Below are 19051 nucleotides of genomic sequence, written 5' to 3'. Positions count from 1 at the left end.
CTTTCAGAGTCATTCCACCTCCAGACCTGCTCTCCCAAAGAGGTGACCGATATACAAGGATATTAAGTATAGCTCTTAAAAAGGAAATTGAAGTTTTTTGCATTTATTTGCTTTTGGAATGTGAGCATCGCTGGCAAGGCCAGCATTTATTGCCCATCCCTAAATGCCCTCGAGATGGTAGTGGTGAACTGCCTTCTTACATTGCTGCAGTTACTAATAACAGTTACATCTACAGTTGAATGACCCCCTAATGCAGAAAGTGCTAGTGATATTGTTGCTTCAAATCAATCACAGATTAAGACATGCCAAATATTGTTGGTTAAATGCTAATCAGATCAATGGCAGAGTGATGAAACCAACCGTAATGCCACCTTAAAACAAACATTGCGCCCCGATCTGTTAGGTGACATCTATTAACATATACAAAGGGAAAAAGGATACTTGTATACCTTGCTGTGCTCTTTTCATTCTCAAATGCATCCTGTTGAGCAAGATCATCCAGGTTTCTACAAATCTGGGCAACAAATGGTGCAACGACCAGTCCTAAGGATTTTCCAAGGTAAGGTAGGGAGGCAGTGACCAGGCCCACCCAGGGTGGGTGAATACTATAACCATATTGTGGTTCTAAAGCTCTGACAACTGCTGACACAAACATTCCCTGGGCAGTGATTGCCTGGGACTCTATATACCCCATGGCTGTAATGGACTGCTGGAAGCTAATGACCTTTTGCCACTCCTTTGAAAGGTCAGAGGAGCCCTCGTGTTCATCAGCTGTCTGACCAAGATGGTGTTCCAGTTCAATTAGGACCTGCAGCAACTTTAGGAGTTCAATCTGAAGAGGGTGCTCGCTCCAAATCTGGTCCTGACCAAAGTTAATGAGGCTTTCCTCAGAGAGACCTTCTTCTATGAATTCATCACTGGATTTTGCGAAGCTCAGATTGTAGCTCTTCTCGCTGATGTACATGGATGCAGAGAGAGAAAGCAGCACATATTCCTGAACCTTCCACTTGGACAACAAGCTATTGACAAGTTCAATGTTTTTGCCATCAGCTGAGTTCACAATTGTGACCAGCTGTGTTACGATCCGAATCAGGACTTGCACGCTATTCACTTGGACGTCCCTATTTCCTAACAAATCCTTGTGATTCAGCCTCATTTGGCATGGGTAATAGGATCTTAAGAAATTCAGACAGAGGTAAGTTAGCAATTCTAACAATGAGGAATGGTGATGGCACGTGGGCAATGCCTGAGTTGAAAGCTTCCCATAAAAACTCATACCCAGGAGGGACTCCTGATGGCGAGCCAGAAGGTTATGTATAAGACTGAGCTGGCTGGTGGAGTTGGTATCCATACGTGTGGCAGACAGTCCCTCGATAAATTCTTTGGGAGTAGTTTTTAACACTGCTTCGAGGACAGAAAAAGCATACAATACCCGTTTAGAATCATAAGGCTTCATGTATAACAAGACATGCTTGAACAAAGCTTCCACCAAGGTATGCTTCTCTTGCTGTCGTTTTAAAAGCTTTTCTCGAGTGATTAACTGCAGTTCCAGATCTATGTCCTCCTCATCACTGGATAGCGACTGTGACATTTGAGTTCTTTCAGAGTCAGTATGAACCAACATCAATGGTGTTTTGGATTGGGGGCCAGTGCTGGCCATCCTGTCCATGTTAGCTTTGTCACATGATGCAGGTCCATCTTCTTCACTGGTGCTCACAGCATCGTGATGCTCCAGGGATGGTGGCGAAGCAGAGGAGGTGACTCCTGAAGATAGAGCTCCCGAACTGGTATCGATGGATTCAGTGTGCTCGCTGCTATCTTTGCTTTCTTCTGGAGGGATTTTTTGAGATGATTCCCTAAAGGAGTGGTTGGTGTTTTTCTTCAACACCTCCCGATTCAGGGCTGATCTTTCAGGTTCTCCTTCCACTTCAGCCCAAAGAGCATCCCTGTCCACTGATGAAATGTGAGCAAATATAAAGCTTTCCTCAGAACTCGTTTCAACCATTTCCAGAGGCACACTAAATGCTTTTGGGTAGGTAGACACCCTGCTGTACAAACACTGGACATCTTCTGAAATACAATTGACAAACAATTAAAATTTACCTCTTGCTGTGGAAGTCTACCTCAAGTAATCATGCAGTGCACAAATCTCTCTTTGCACTCAGATGGTTCAGTTAGTAAAGTTGCTGCCTAGTATGGGACTGAGCCATACAGATAGGAAAATGCCAGATTTCATTTCTGCTGAATTAGCTAATCTTGTCCAGGGCTGCAATTTGAAAGGTGACAATTGGCCTCAGGCCTACTAGGCTAAGGACAGGAATAATGCAGTGTGATCAGGTGGGGAAGGTGACAAAATCTTATCCTGTTCCTGAAGGCTATCCTGTGACTCTTGCTGGAAAGGGTATGTATTTGGACAGGATGAAGAGGACAAAGAGTTTGCAAAGGGATATAGATAAGTTAAATGAGTGGGCAAAGATTTGCTAGATCGAGTATAATGTGGGAAAGTGTGCACTTGCCCACTTTGTCCAGTAGAATAGAAAAGCAACATAATTAAACGAAGAGAGATTGCAGAACTCGAGATGCAGAGGAATGTGGGTGTCCTAGTACATGAAACACAAAAAGTTAGCATACAGGTACAGCAAGTGATTAAGGCGGCAAATGCAATGTTGTCATTTATTGCAAAGGGAATGGAATATAAAAGTAGAGATGTTTTGCTACAGTTGTACAGGGCATTGGTGAGACATCTAGAGTATTTTGTACAGTTTTGGTCTCTTTACTTAAGAAAGGATATAACTGCATTGGAAGCTGTTCAGAGAAGATTCACTCAACTGATTCCTGGGATGAGAGGGTCATCTTATGAGGAAAGGTTGAACAGGTTGTGTCTGTATTCATTGGAATTTAGGAGGATGAGGGGAGATCTTATTGAAACAGAAAAGATCCTGAGGGGACTTGACAGGGTGGATGTTGAAGGGATGTTTCCCCTTGTGGGAGAGACTAAAACTAGGGGGCACAGATTAAAAATGAGGGGTCTCCCATTTAAGACTGAGATGAGGAGAAATCTTTTCTTGGAAGGATGAGTGTCTGTGGAACTCTTTTCCCTGGAGAGCGGTGGAGGCAGGGTCGTTGATATTTTTAAGGCAGGGATAGACAGATTCATGACAAACAAGAGAGCCAAAGGGTGTCGGGCGTAGGCAGGAAAGTGGAGTTGCATCCACAAACAGATCAGCCAAGATCTTATAGAATGGTGGAGCAGGCTCGAAGGTCTGAATAGCCTACTCCTGCTCCTAGTTCACAGGATAAGATCCAACTCAGCAGTGATGCACTCTATGTTTCAACAGTCTAACTTTGTGGTCTCAGTTTACACCTTAGGGATCGGATGGCACATTGGACAAGGCACAAGAGTGTCACAACATCCAAATCCTAGTAAGAATCAGCAACTGGAAGACTACATTTACAGTGGTGTAGCAATAAAACATGGTCTCTGACATTGCACAAGTACATCCTGGATCCAAAGCAAGACCTAGAATGACGGGAGTCTATCACTGGATCATTCATTCTTCCAACTAAAGAATGCACTGGAGAGGGTGCAGAGGAGATTCACCAGGATGTTGCCTGGCTGAAGCATTTCAGCTATGAAGGGAGCCTGGATAGGCTAGGGTTGTTTTCCTGAGAGCAGAGAAGGCTGAGGTGGGGGGAAATGATTGAGGTATACAAAATTATGAGGGGCATTGATAGATTAGATAGGAGGAAACCTTTTCCCTTAGCAAAAGTGTCAATAACTAGGGGGCATAGATTTAAGGTAAGGGGCAGGAGGTTTAGAGGGGATTTGAGGAAAGACTTTTTCACCCAAAGGGTGGTTGGAATCTGGAACACACTGCCTGAAGGGGCGGTAGAGGCAGGAATCCACAACATTTAAGAAGTATTTAAATGAGCACTTGAAACGCCATAGAATAGAAGGCTACAGGCCAAGTGCTGGAAAATTGGATTAGAATAGATAGGTGCTTGACAGCCGGCATGGACATGGTGGGCCGAAGGGCCTGTTTCTGTGCTGTGTAACTCTATGACTATGAAAACTGCATCAATGATGGGGACTAATTCAATGGGAAAGAGAAATAAAATAAAAAAGGGGGTAATAATACTAATAACCTTTTTTAAAAATTTGAAATCGTTAAAGATGTTCAGTTACTATCACACAATTTCTGTACAGATTTAGCAACAGAAATGGATATTGTTCAATGCCTGTAATACTGTACCAGTGAAGTTCCTGTTACCTCAATTTCAGATACAAAATATTCTTTCCAATGCAATAAAAAATAAAAGTGTAAATCTGCAGGGGCCACTACACCCTCTGTATAACCAAACCCCATTCCTAAATGTACCTTGGTTCTTGGATAGCTCCAAGGATGACCTGTGTAACCTTACAATAGTCAAGTCACCAAAAAGACACTTGAAGATATGACAGAAAATATCACTGTGTTACATCTGTATAGTTTATAACTCTTAGAAAACAGTAAAAGATAGACTAGGATAAAACCCAAGGTCCTTAAAAATTACACATAGTTGTTATACAGTAGTTACAGCACAGAAAAAGGCCATTCAGCCCCAAAGTGTTTATGCTCCAGATGAGTATCTGCCTATCCCTCTTCATCTAACTCCATCGATATACCCTTCCTCCTCACATACTTATCTAGCTTCCTCTTAAATGCATCTATACTACTTGCCTCAATTACTCCCAGGGCAGCAAGTTCCACATTTGAAACCACTCCCTAGCTAACAAAGTTCCCCCTGAATGCCTTTCTGGATTTATTAGTGACTATCTTATATTTATGGCATCTAATTCCAGTGTTGTCCACAAGCAGAAACATCTCTATGCTTGTCCTTTCGTAATCTTGATGACCTCTATCAGGTACCCCCGACGAAGAAAGACAGAGTCTCATAAGCTGGTAGAATTAAATTTTTCACTAATCTTGAACTGGAGAAAATGTGGTTTTCAATCCACCCAGACAGTATTTGGCATTACCTCCCATCACTTTCTTTTTCAGGCACTGAATGGATGTGCGTTGTGTCTTTGGGTGGAGAAGCAGCAGGAACACTGGTTCAAGAATTCGAGCAACATCGTTCAAGGACAGAGCACGGACGAGCCAGCCCTGCGCAGCTGCACCAATCGCTCCATCTGAACAGTTCAGGCTGTCCAACACCACAAAAAGGCTCCTGAACACAAGGATTAAACAAACAATTCAATTACAGAAATCGTTTGATCTATTTTTACACCAAGTGTTTAAAATGTAGTGTGAATACTTTAGAGACGGCAGATCACAAAATAAATTCCGGAATATCAAAAGCAAGCTTAATTTTTTACACTTTAACTCAGTTTCTGAGTCGATGGCAGAACATTCAACCATCATGCCCTTGCACTCCTAAATTCTCTTACTAAACCCACCATCTTGCTGCATCTCTCCACATCTCCAATCATCTCTTCAATACCTACTTCTGACTACATCAGTCATTTCCTCAATTCCTCTTCCAGCTCCTGCTATTGAAGTAAGGATACTGCCATTGAACGATGTATCAGTTGGTCTCGGTGGCATTTCCTTACGAGCCAGTAGTCTGTGGCTTCAAGCCCCACTCCAGGACATAAATCAAGATGACCATTTCATTGCGGTTCTAAGGAAAACCTTGCTGTGTACACGTGGGCTGCTGTCTTTGCCTAGCGACTGCACTTCAAAGCAACTCAGTTATAAAGCATTTTCAGATATGCTGAGGATGTTAAAAATGTTATATAGATGCAAGTTTAGTTTAGTTTAGTGATACAGCACTGAAACAGGCCCTTCAGCCCACCAAGTCTGAGCCGACCATCAATCACCCATTTATACTAATCCTACACTAATTCCATATTCCTACCACATCCCCAACTGTCCCTATATTTCCCTATCACCTACCTATACTAGGGTCAATTGCTAATGGCCAATTTACCTATCAACCTGCAAGTCTTTGGCATGTGGAAGGAAACCGGAGCACCCGGAGGAAACCCACGCAGACACAGGGAGAACTTGCAAACTCCACACAGGCAGTACCCAGAATTGAACCCGGGTCGCTGGAGCTGTGAGGCTGCGGTGCTAACCACTGCGCCACTGTGCCGTCCTCTCTCCCTCATAAATATCATGAAACATTAAAGATTACATGATGAAATTTTTGGGGGTTTTTAGCTCAATCAAGGGAGAAGTTGTGCACAAACATGGGATGTCTCTGCTGGGTGGGAATAAAATGACAAGAGAAAACAATGACATGTTCATATGTCATTGCAACCAAACGGGATTATTGTCATAAGAATGGAGCCGTCCAGTCAGTCAAATGATCTGTTTCATGTTCCCTCCTTCCCCTTTGATGAAAGCAAGAGTCCCTCTTTTTTACAAAAAAATCTTTAATTTAAAACAAATCAGTCACATTAGGCACCTGACCCAGTCCTAGGCATATAGCCATTCCACTCAAACAACAGCTGCCCTTCAGATTTTTTCACCTTTTTGATGTGGTGGAAACTCCTTGCTTAAAATTAGGCCTCGAGTAAAGACATAAGCCCAAAAACCTAACCATCAGGCATTCAACCCAGTCTGCTCGTGACTATATTTACCAAAATGGTCGGAAGTACACCAGATGCCGTCAGCACAGACTGCAACTTTAAGAGTGCATTGTTTCATGCTACTTTTCCCCCACCTAGATTTCTTCTTCTCTGCCTCATGAAGATGGGTGGCTGGCGCAGGCACCACTTTTAAATTCCCCTCCTAGTCACATACCATCCTGACTTGGAAATACATTGCGTTCCTTCATCATCCCTGGGTCAAAATGCTGGAACTCCCTCCCTAATTGCACTGTGGGTGTAGCCACCACCTTCTTAAGCACAATTAGTGATGGGATCGCCAGCAGTGCCCACAGGCCGTGAACAAATTTTTTTTTAAATGAAGGTGCTTACTCTTGCTGGACCATGTTTCCAATGTTGCCATCAGCCTGACACAATGACTATTGGCAGGCTTTTTAACCAATCAGAACCAATCCCAATGTTGTCCTTCTCAGAAATCCTGACATAATACCTGTCATTAGCTCGTGAGGAGGAATGAGAACTGTAGCCAACCTTCCACTCCCATGTCTTGCATCACCAAACCCAACTGTAGCACACCCCCACTCAAACATATTACAGGTTGAGACTCCTTGTATTTTGTGGATGTTGATGCAAAGCTTTCAGCTGTCTTTTCAGCCCATCCTGACAATGTACACAGGAACATTTTCCCTTCAAAAAGGAAACGTTAGAGGTCATGAAATTACCTATCAAATGAACGAGTGCAGAAGGATGTTCTGTTGCCTTGAATGTCCCGCGTAAAATGCCACAATACGGAGAACCTAAAGAGTGCTTCCAATCTGATTCCCTGTGCGAGAAGAAAATAAGGATAAACAATGGTGATGCATAACTTTCTCAATAACAGAAGCATTAGAATTTGATTTCAACTTGAGAATTCAGAGTCGCCAGCAGCCAAGCTTCCAAACATATGAAACATTTGATTCTGCATTTTGCATAATGCTTTACCAAAACAGTTGAACAAAGATTTTGGATAGTGGTAAAATATTACAAGTGTGCTTATTGCTTATTCTTGATGAGCAAGGGGGTGAAAGGTTATCGGGGGTAGGTGGAAATGTGGAGTAATCAGTTCAGCCATGAACTTATTGAATGGCGGAGCAGCCTCGAAGGGCCGAGTGGCCTACTCCTGCTCCTAATTCATATGTTTCTGTGGAGAACAAGGTTTGTGCAGTATATCCACAATGTGAAGAGATAATCCATGGCATTTTGTTCCCATCTGGTTACAGTTTTCAGGAATAGAATAGAATATTCATGGTTAGAATTTCAGCTGGGTCCCATTTTGGGCCCATCCTCAACACTGTGGAGGCAGAATGCACTTGAAACACTGAGGCCCAAGGGCAGAACAATGTTGTGCCTCTGGTCTCATTAGCATTTTATCTGTGAGCTGTTGGAAAGTAGGTTGAATTTCTGACATTTCAGGGATAGGTCTGGACTGAGGCCTGATTTCAATCAAAGGATTTTCCCTATGTCAAGAGAGGGAAGTAGTCTGAAGGGCAACTTTAGTGCGCTGGCTGGTTTCAGAATGTAATCAGTATAGGCCTAGGACTGGGTCACACTCTTAATGTGAAAGTCTTGAAAAATTAAGAATTTTTTTTTTTAAAAAGAGGGAATCTTGATTTCATCAAGGGAGAAGGAAGGTAGGTGGATGAAGCACATGATCATTCTTCCCTATGGAAAAATAGCCAACGTCCACTCTCCACTGCACTACCACCAGAACAGGGACCACAAATGAGGGAAGCACAAATCTGCGTCCCCCTACTCTATGATGTGCTTTCAGCTCGTCTTCCCATGGCTATCTGTAATTGAGTACGGGAAGATGTGTTAATGGTCCCATTATGTAAACAGGGGAGTACAGTACGATCCACAATAACTTGCATTTATATAGCACCTATAATGTACTAAAACATCCCAAGGCATTTCACAGGAACGTTAGCAAACAAAATCTGTCACCAAGCCATAAAAGGAGTTATTAGGACAGGTGACCAAAAGATTGGTCAAAGTAGTAGGTTTTAAGAAGCATCTTACATGAGAAGAGAAAGTAGAGGAGCAGAAAGGTTCAGAGAAGGAATTCCAGAGCTCGGGATTAGGCAACTGAAGGCATGGCTGCTAACAGCGGAGAGATGAAAATTAAGGATACCAAGAAGCCAGAATATGCATCAGTACACAAGGACAGATTTATGAGGTTCTCTCCTTAAATAACCTGCCAATTAAACCACATTATATAAAGATACATTTCAAAGTTGCATGTTACGTCTGTAAGCTGATTAATTGTGAGGAAAAGCAGTCTTCCAATTTAGTTTAACAAGGAATTCCAAACCCATCGAGTTCAAATATTAAGATGTGAGAATTTTCTTTAGGAATGAAAATCCCGGGTAGGTTTAAAGACATGAAGTAGCCTGAGGATGAGTGTTGCAGCTCCTAGCACAAACTCAGTGTCAGACTTTGAAATAAAAATGAAACTGTGCAAGAAATGAGTTCATCAGTATCTGATAAGTAGGAAGTCAAACAAACAACTACATCAAGTAGTGAAGAATGAAATCTAGACAATCGCAGGCAAGAAAAAAATACTTCTGTGCTTTTCTGGTAGAGTAAATAAACTAATGGGTGAAACATGTTAGCTCTGCTTAATAACAGGAGCAACTTGACTAGTCACTTGAGACCAACAGCAGCCCTTCTGATCCACATATGATTTCCCTATAAACTTAACATTTAACATTGTAAGAATTAAGGGGGGAAAAAAAGGAATTGGGGATAAAGTTCTATGTTCACAGTGTTCATTCTCCAGAAAATATCCCTCAGTTGTTCTAGATTTCTTTGGAATAATGCCACATTCAACATCAAATCAGTCTGAAATTAAATGTAATTGAATATCTTTTGAAAATTCACAGTTCTTAGCAATATTACAATGGAATCTATTGTACTGTAATAAGAAGTCTCAGAACTACATAATCAGGCTAGGTGAACACTCATTTAAAAAAGTTATTTGTAACAATGGGGGTCACTTTTCATTTTTAATCTTAGTACCTACTGAAAACCTGGTTTCATTTTATTCATTGTATTTAAGGAGAATGAAACAATAATGATTAAAGAAATAAAAAGAAACCTACTTTATTCTTGTTAAGCAAGGCTTGGCAAATAATGTCCTCGCAAATGTTGGCAGACGGGGCAAGGCAATGCAATTTATAGAAGAGTTCAACGGAGGTGATGTGGTGCTCCCTGCTCTCTTTGTTGAGCTGGTTCCATAGTACATGTGCAACCCTCTGTTAAAATATCAATATTAATTACCTTAATAGATATATTTGTTAAATGCAAAACATAAAATTTTTCCCGTATTTAAACACACATTTTAAAAGTATGCATTCACAAGATGACCTGGAAGTATTCAGGCTCCACAAGCTGCAAAACAATGGGACTAAATAGATAGCTGTTTTAAGCGAGCCAGCACAGAGGCATAGTAAATCAAGATTTTATATACATGTCTGACAGTATTATTCACAATGGTTTGGAGGATAGGTTGTTTTATAATTTCAAGTGTTATCAACAAAGCATGATGGGGAAAGTGGTCCATATGTCTGTTAACAATTCAATGGGCTGGAATCAACACAGGTTTCATCAGTTTCTGATGTGCTTTCCATGTGTGGAAGGAGAGAGTGAATTTTCCCCTGGAAAGGGGAGGGAAAGTCATGTCTAGGCAGCCACACACAGGGCTCATCTGCAATGATACGGGAATAGGAACATTCAGGCACACACGCACACAAATTGTCACACACATACAATCCCAACCATTCTTCAAATGCCTCCATGGTTCAATATCTTCTTAAAAGATTACACTTACATTATTTTGTTTGCATTGCTACAAAAGTGCTTCCATTTAAAAAATGTTTTTTTTTTTTGGAGGACTTGTGTTAAAACTGAAAAGATTCCATGGACGTGTTTTTTTAAAAACCAAGTTCACTGAAAGGACAGTTGAAATGTTGTTTGACAATAACCTGTGCTGGAAATCACATGCTTTAAGCTCAAAAAACAATTGAAACCTTTCTCCACCTCTTTGAAGAAACCCAAAGATCCAGTGTGGGAGAGCTAAAACCCCTGGTGCTGCATCTCTCCTGAGAAGTTGGAAAAACCTGCCAGATTAATTCTCAATGCTGCCTGAAAAGAACTGCTTCAGAAAAGATCCCAGTGACCTGTCTCCGTATACCCAGACATCAGACCAAAAGGGACAACTAACTTCCTTCCAGATCTTTTTTTTTCAAGAATTAGCAAGTACTTGGCCGAAGTCTTTTTTTCGTCTTTTTTTTAAAAAAAAACAGACCTCTGCAGAGAGAATTTCTGTATTTCACTTTCAGTGTTAGTGTGAATGTGTGTGGGGGGGGAAATTTAAAAAGGGAACTTTCATATATCAATCTGTGTGTTCATGCTTTGCTTCGTTACTGGATAAATCTTGTTTGATAATAAACTGATAGTTTCATTGTTTATTGCAGAAACCTGGTTGGTGTATTTTATTCTGGGATAAAGAGTAGAATATATGATTGACCATATCGTTAACTGAATAAACATTTAAATATACGTTGTGAGCCGTGGAGAAGTAGAACTAGAAAAGACTGTGCACTCCTTCTACCTCGGTCGTTACAGTATGATATTGAGACAGAATCTGCAGTTTTGTGGGAGCACGTGCGAGCAGCTGTCTGAAGAGATGACTTGTCGAATATTCTGTTAGGTGCACTGACCTGCGTTTCAAAGCTTTTTTTGGGGGTGGAGATAGACCATAACTGAAAGGGAAACTAAAACTGAAACAGAAACAAACTAAAACTTCAGGTTTCTGAAGAAACTGAAACTGGTTGGAACCAGATAAAAAGACAGAGCTATCCAAGCTCAGATCATGCAGGAGTGGAGTGCCAGTTGGCTGAAGAAACTAAATGTTGGATTCAGCAGCTGATTCTGTTACTTAAAGCAACTGATTACCAGACCTGGCCATAGGAGCACAGGGTTGTCACTGAAGGGCCTGGATAAAGGAAATATTGGTGCATCCACACCATCAAGACTGTCGCAAGCAGAGCTGAGGGGGTTCTGGAGAAATGTATCATTTTGCTGAAGTTCAGGTTGAAGGAGAGCTGCTGTTGTATGAGGGTCAGTGGCTGCATCTTGGAAGAAAGGAGCTTGAGATCTACCTAAGGAAGTTCAGAGCTTTGAAGAACTTTGTGGCTGTAATTGTTGCGATATATGCTGAGTGGACTGCCCTGTAAATCCATGAGATCTATAGTTGTTGTATCTGATAGTTAGTTTTAGTTTTAGAGATACAGCACTGAAACAGGCCCTTCGGCCCACCGAGTCTGTGCCGACCATCAACCACCCATTTATACTAATCCTGCACTAATCCCATATTCCTACCACATCCCCATATTTCCCTACCACCTACCTATACTAGGAGCAATTTATAATGGTCAATTTACCTACCAACCTGCAAGTCTTTTGGCTGTGGGAGGAAACCAGAGCACCCAGAGACAGGAGAACTTGCAAACTCCACACAGGCAGTACCCAGAATTGAACCCGGGTCGCTGGAGCTGCGAGGCTGCGGTGCTAACCACTGCGCCACCCATGTTAATGTGCAATTTGTAACATATATTGACCGTGATTTGTCTGTTAATTCATGTTTATGTTGATTTTAGCTTGATTGTTGAAGAAAATGTTAAAAAAAGTGAAATCTCGTCTTTTTTTTTTTAATTGGGGTCGTTCAGTAAATTTGGTTCTTTTGGTTTGCTGACCTCCAAAGGGAACATAATATTTTGGTAAAAAATAATCTTCAGAGAAAAAACAAACTGTGTGACACTCTTAATTCAGTATCTCAAATTGCTTTCCCTGTTACCACTCATTGATGGACTGTACCCACTGTTCCTTCACCCCAATGTGGTGTGCTGTGGCATGGCAGAATTCTGCACAAGGACAGGTCCTTTGCATGGCTAGGGAAGAGGGTATATCAGGTGATTTCCCGTTGCCTTCCACAGACCGGAATGGGAATTGAACCCACGCTGTTGACGTTGCACTGAACCACAACTGAGCCATCTAGCTAACTGAGCTACCCACCCCCAATGTAATGCTACTCAAAAGATTCCTTCCAGCAACAGCTCAATTTTGGAAGGGCCAAAGTCTACGGTGGTACGGTGAACTGTTTTCACAGTTTAAGTGGACATATCAAATATTTTAAATCCAAAACTTGTCAAAGGTGAGCAAAATCACTACAACAAATATGTTAAATAACATTGCCCAAGTAACTCACCTGATAAAAATTCGTTCTCTCGGCAATAAGCTTCAATGTTGCTGGTGCAATGGGCGGTACAGTCATCATCTGCAACTTCCCAAGAAATGTGCGGTATTCAGAACTTTTATAACGCTTGACTTTGTCTTCGATAACAAGTGCCAACGAGCGAGAGTGATTGAGCATTTCCAACAAAGTGGTTATTGCTACATTTTGCACATGGCAATCACTGATACAGCAAGACAAAGTCATCAGTGACTTCAGCCACAGAGGAAGGCAACCATCACTATCACCTGAAGGATTCAAGCAGAGACAGATGGACTCATCAGACACATCTCATTAATCACAGAACATTTCTTTAATACACCAACTACCAAATGAACATTAATTGTGTCAAAATATAATAGGGTTGAGAGTTACCCTTGGGTCAATCTTCATCAGAGTCAACAGGAAGGGTCAGCTCAGCTCAAAATATTAATGACTTGCAGCTCAAGTAGAAGAAGAAAGTGGGCAATAAAACATTAAAGAGGCCACATAATGAAATAAAAGCAGAGTTAGTTGGTACAGCATGCATCTGAGGAACACAAGAAGATTCCAGGTTCAGTTCCCATTGTGACAGCCAGGCAGGGAGCAGGAGGCTACCAATCGGCCTCAGTGTGCTTGGGCCAAGGAGAAGAAAAAAAATCAGTCAAGTTTTCCACTCGATCATTAACCAGTGGCCACCCCTGGAAAGTGGGCAAGGACAGAACTGGACTTGGCCTTCACATATCCAGAGTCAAGTAACCTGGCAGCATGCAATTTTCAGACTCTAAACATGAAGGGCATCTTTAACACACTCCAGGAGGGCACTAGTGCCCCTCAGCCATACACCTGCAGGAATCAGTTGCTTTCAAGTTCTGTGATTGGAGGGGAAAAGAAAAAGAGGGGCAGTGAAAAAAAGAAACACACACTAGCTTACCAATGTCTTGGAATGCAGACAAGTAAAATGTTTCAATCTCTTGAAAGGACAGATACATGGGAAAAGTGCTGCATTCCAGCAGAAGCTGGCAGGTGGCAGCAAATGCCAGTCTGCAATTTTCCGTCACCTCGTCCACTTCCTGCAGCATGTGATCTACGTCCCAATTCTCTTCACCCTTCACACACTTCTCAGTGTCACCCTGCATGAAGAAACCTCGCTGACGCTTCCTCTGTTTTAATGCTGGCACGCGAACGGTGAAGAAATCAGACAGCATTTGTTTAAACTGTGGCACAGTAATCTGCTTTTTGTCCCACATCTTCTTTCCTCCTCTGGTGCCCATTTTCTCATCCTCGCCCACGACACCCTGTGTCTGACAATTTGCCCCAAAGATGTATTTTAATGCAAAATGCGCTAGGATCTGCTGTATATTCTGCAGAGACACTTGAATGCTTCCACTGCTCTTCCACACGTTAGTGTTGTCAGCAGATATTCTTCGGTTGCTGCGGTCCTGGGACCTGTCTGTTAACATTGCACTCAATCCAATTCCACTGTCTTCAGATCGCAGTGAAGGGAAGACTGCATCCGCTCCCTCTTCTGGACTGTGCTCTGCATCAGATACTGTTTCACTAGTTTCCTCCCGTAAGGGACTCTGAAAGTGCACAGTTAATAAATAATGGCCGTCAGTATTAAACAAATGTACCAACCTGGTTTGTCAAAATACAAATCTTTCATTTATACAGAGCTTTTAATGTACCATGAATGTAAATTAGTGGAACAGCTCGATTAGGAATAGAATGATTTTTTTAAAAAAAAGGAATTCAGGGTGGGAGTGGGAATCCCAATTAGAAAACAAACATGAAAATCATCCAAAAAAGAATTTTTGCCAAAATTCGTAGCTGAGCGTCAAGTTAACATTGTTCAATGCTCATAACCAAATATGCAAGAAATCTACCTAATGAGTCATGTAAAACAATACTTTCTTTTGCACTCCAGGGGAGGTTACATTACATACTTAAATCTACATTTCCCTACATGACAACAGTTACAACACTTCAAAAGTACTTCATTGGCTGAGAAGAGCTTCTGGAGATCTTGGGGTCATTAAAGGTGCGATAAATAACTGCAAGTTTGCTCTTTCTTTATTCATATTGTACACAAATGCCAAGTTGAAGGAAGATATGACTCATCCAAGGCTTGGTATTGAGACGGGCTGAATAATGACATGGAAGCAGGTGACGATCTAAAGCAATGATAGAGAGGCAGAGATGGGAAAGCATACACATGAAAGTTGACTCTATGACTATGGATGATGTGACTAAGTGGAAGTATGTAAGTAAGGAAGAAGCTGTGGATAGATTCTTGGGGAACTGTGGAAGTGACATTGCAGAAGAAAGAATTGCTAGAATTCTTGAATACAAAGACCAGGTATTGTTCACTTAAAATTATTAAGGGGGTGAGGTGAGGGGTTAAGGGAAATTTATTTATGTTGAGTGTTGTTGGAGTGTGAAACTTATTCCCCCACAGAGTGTATTTAAGGGAGAGTCATCGTATCTTTTTTACAGAAAGGTGGATAAACATTTGAAAGAGGCTGAAATTGGACTATTGGGATACAGCAAAAAATGGAAATAGTTTTGAATTGCTCTAACAAAGAGCTAACAGACATGAGGAGCTTCAACACCTACTTTGGCACCATAAACCCCAATAGTTCTATGGAGTGCTGTTCTATGTGCCTTCCCAGACCTCACCTATGCTGTCATTGTTAAGTAACAAACGTGAGAATACTATTTGACTTTAGGTGGACATCGCACCAAGTCTAAATCAAACATTCATCTTGAGCAGAGGTCACTGGATAGTGATCAAGAGCAGGAACGTTAGGAATACTTTATTCCTCATGTCTGTAGCTCAAGGGCACAGACACCAAATGCAGTGCGGTCTGTCACCCTGGCCGAGATCAGCTGGCTCGCACAGACCTGGGATAAAACAGTGGACCTTGCTGGTGTCACCACACCTTCCCCACCATCACAACCTTACCTCAACTGGTCTTCCATTATCCAGCTCAACCTCTTGTTCACTCCGTGCCTCTGTGTCCATGAATGCTGCAGGCAACTGAATTTTGCCTAGTGCCTTGCAGCACATCTTCAGACTCTTGGTGAGCTCTTGGAGACTCAGGCTTTCCATGTGTTCCATCAAACATTGAACAATGTGGCATAGCATTTGTGGAAGATAATGGGTCTGAATTTCAGAATACAACTCCTGAGGACAATGGTGAATAGTTTTTATTAAGACTACTTTAATTGGAGATGATAAACACAATATATTTTAGTCAACATCATCGATATTGTGGGTTTATATCCAACACAAAATATAGGACTGGAAGTTTGGAAGAAATGCTCTTTTATCTCCAAACATAATTCAAGCAAAATTCCAGAATATTCACCTGTACGCCTCTTCATGATTCAACACTGTTCTGCTTCTCCCACCCACTGCCCCCACCTATCCATCCTGCTACCCATGATACACGTTAGAAAAAGACATCATATAATGGTACACATCACAACTGATAAATCAGACATGACCTAAAGTCATAGCCCTCAAAAAGAACCCTTTAGAACAATAGCTTCCCTGTCCCCCCTCATTCACATTTTTTTTCTTTGTAATGAAATATTGCGGAAGTTGTTAAAAGGATAGGATGATAACAGGCTGGTCATACCTTCTGAAGACAGGTCCATGAAGTAAATCAGTGTAAACAAACAGAAAGAAAGAATTATATGCAATAGTTTCACTGGCTGCATTTATATAAATGTACTTGGTTTACCCACAAATTTCCATTGGCAAATTTCTTGAAATTTATTTTCATGGGCAGACATTAATTAGAGGCTGAACATAACCCCAAATTGGGGGCGGGGAGTGGGCGAACCCTTTGAGTAGCATCGCAGCACCATCACAAGAAAGATACAATGAAGTCAAATCCAAGAATGGAAATGTGTGCTCATTTCTTCAATTCTATTTTCAGCAATCAAAATTATATTTTGTGTTTTGCAAATACACAGCAGGCACTGAAATACGATGATCCAGAACTCAACTAAGTAAAGGTGCTGTAAAGAGCTTCATCACATTAACTTTATATATTACAAAGCACATTTTGCAATTAATACACTGCAGAACACAGAATAGGGCATTAATCAAGGAAATGTGATGGAGGAAGATGGTGTGATGAAATCATGTACAATTCAAAGAACAAAGAACAGTACAGCACAGGAACAGGCTATTCGGCCCTCCAAGCCTGCGCCGATCTTGATCCCTGTCTAAACCAAAACCTTCTGCACTTCCGGGGAGCATATCCCTCTGTTCCCATCCTATTCATGTATTTGTCAAGATGCCTCTTAAACGTCGCTATCGTACCTGCTTCCACCACCAACCTCGGCAGCAAGTTCCAGGCACTCACCACCCTCTGTGTAAAAAAACTTGCCTCGCACATCCCCTCTAAACTTTGCCCCTCGCACCTTAAACCTATGTCCCCTAGTAACTGACTCTTCCACCCTGGGAAAAAGCTTCTGACTATCCACTCTGTCCATGCCGCTCATAACTTTGTAAACCTCTATCATGTCGCCCCTCCACCTCCGTCGTTCCAGTGAAAACAATCAAAGTTTATCCAACCTCTCCTCATAGCTAATGCCCTCCAGACAAGGCAACATCCTGGTAAACCTCTTCTGTACCCTCTCCAAAGCCTCCACGTCCTTCTGGTAGCGTGGCGACCAGAATTGCACGCAATATTCTAAGTGTGGCCGTACAGCTGCAACATGACTTGCCAATTTTTATACTCTATGCCCCGACCGATGAAGGCAAGCATGCCGTATGCCTTCTTGACTACCTTATCCACCTGCGTTGCCACTTTGTGACCTGTGGACCTGTACGCCCAGGTCTCTCTGCCTGTCAATACTCCTAAGGGTACTGCCATTTACTGTACACCTCCCACCTGCATTAGACCTTCCAAAATGCATTACCTCACATTTGTCCGGATTAAACTCCATCTGCCATTTCTCTGCCCAAGTCTCCAACCGATCTACATCCTGCTGTATCTGCTGACAATCCTCATCACTATCCACAACTCCACCAACCTTTGTGTCGTCCGCAAACTTACTAATCAGACCAGCTACATTTTCCTCCAAATCATTTATATATACGACAAACAGCAAAGGTCCCAGCACTGATCCCTGCGGAACACCACTAGTCACAGCCCTCCATTCAGAAAACCACCCTTCCACTGCTACCCTCTGTCTTCTATGACCGAGCCAGTTCTGTATCCATCTTGCCAGCTCACCTCTGATCCCATGTGACTTCACCTTTTGTACCAGTCTGCCATGAGGGACCTTGTCAAAGGCTTTACTAAAGTCCATATAGACAACATTCACTGCCCTTCCTTCATCAATCATCTTCGTCACTTCCACAAAAAACTCAATCAAGTTAGTGAGACACGACCTCCCCTTCATAAAACCATGCTGCCTCTCACTAATAAGTTCGTTTGTTTCCAAATGGGAGTAAATCCTGTCCTGAAGAATCTCTCTAATAATTTCCCTACCACTGACGTAAGGCTCACCGGCCTATACTTTTCTGGATTATCCTTGCTACCCTTCTTAAACAAAGGAACAACATTGGCTATTCTCCAGTCCTCTGGGACCTCACCTGTAGCCAATGAGGATACAACGATTTCGATCAAGGCCCCAGCAATTTCTTCCCTTGCCTCCCTCAGTATTCTGGGGTAGATCCCATCAGGCCCTGGGGACTTATCTACCTTAATGCTTTGCAAGACGCCCAACACCTCCTCCTTTTTGATAATGAGATGACTGAGACTATCTGCACTCCCTTCCCTAGGCTCATCATCCACCAAGTCCTTCTCTTTGGTGAATACTGATGCAAAGTACTCATTTAGTACCTCGCCCATTTCCTCTGGCTCCACACATAGATTCCCTCCTCTGTCCTCGAGTGGGCCAACCCTTTCCCTGGTTACCCTCTTGCTCTTTATATATGTATAAAAAGCCTTGGGATTCTCCTTAATCCTGTTTGTCAATGACTTTTCATGACCCCTTTTAGCCCTCCTGACTCCTTGCTTAAGTTCCTTCCTACTGTCTTTATATTCAAGGGCTTCGTCTGTTCCCAGCCTTCCAGCCCTTACGAATGCTTCCTTTTTCTTTTTGACTAGGCTCACAATATC

General features: G+C 42.1%; 1 protein-coding gene across 3 annotated transcripts in view; it reads right to left on the bottom strand.

Annotated features, from left to right (window-relative positions):
- dop1b (DOP1 leucine zipper like protein B) overlaps positions 1–19051 on the bottom strand; it is a 151365-nt gene that overhangs the window by 59785 nt on the left and 72529 nt on the right. For 2 of the 3 annotated variants that reach the window (XM_068041145.1, XM_068041144.1), the window contains exons 13-19: positions 15871–16092; positions 13840–14488; positions 12903–13174; positions 9736–9888; positions 7318–7418; positions 5021–5211; positions 450–2070 (exon numbers count right to left, since the gene is read on the bottom strand). In XM_068041145.1, the coding sequence (XP_067897246.1) occupies positions 450–2070; positions 5021–5211; positions 7318–7418; positions 9736–9888; positions 12903–13174; positions 13840–14488; positions 15871–16092 (3209 nt within the window). The remainder of the gene's footprint in view (positions 1–449; positions 2071–5020; positions 5212–7317; positions 7419–9735; positions 9889–12902; positions 13175–13839; positions 14489–15870; positions 16093–19051) is intronic. The other variant, XM_068041146.1, reaches the window with a different exon arrangement.

Source organism: Heterodontus francisci, chromosome 10 (genome assembly GCF_036365525.1).
Source record: "Heterodontus francisci isolate sHetFra1 chromosome 10, sHetFra1.hap1, whole genome shotgun sequence".
NCBI classification, from domain to species: Eukaryota; Metazoa; Chordata; class Chondrichthyes; order Heterodontiformes; family Heterodontidae; genus Heterodontus; species Heterodontus francisci.
This window is presented reverse-complemented; position numbering and strand designations above follow the sequence as displayed.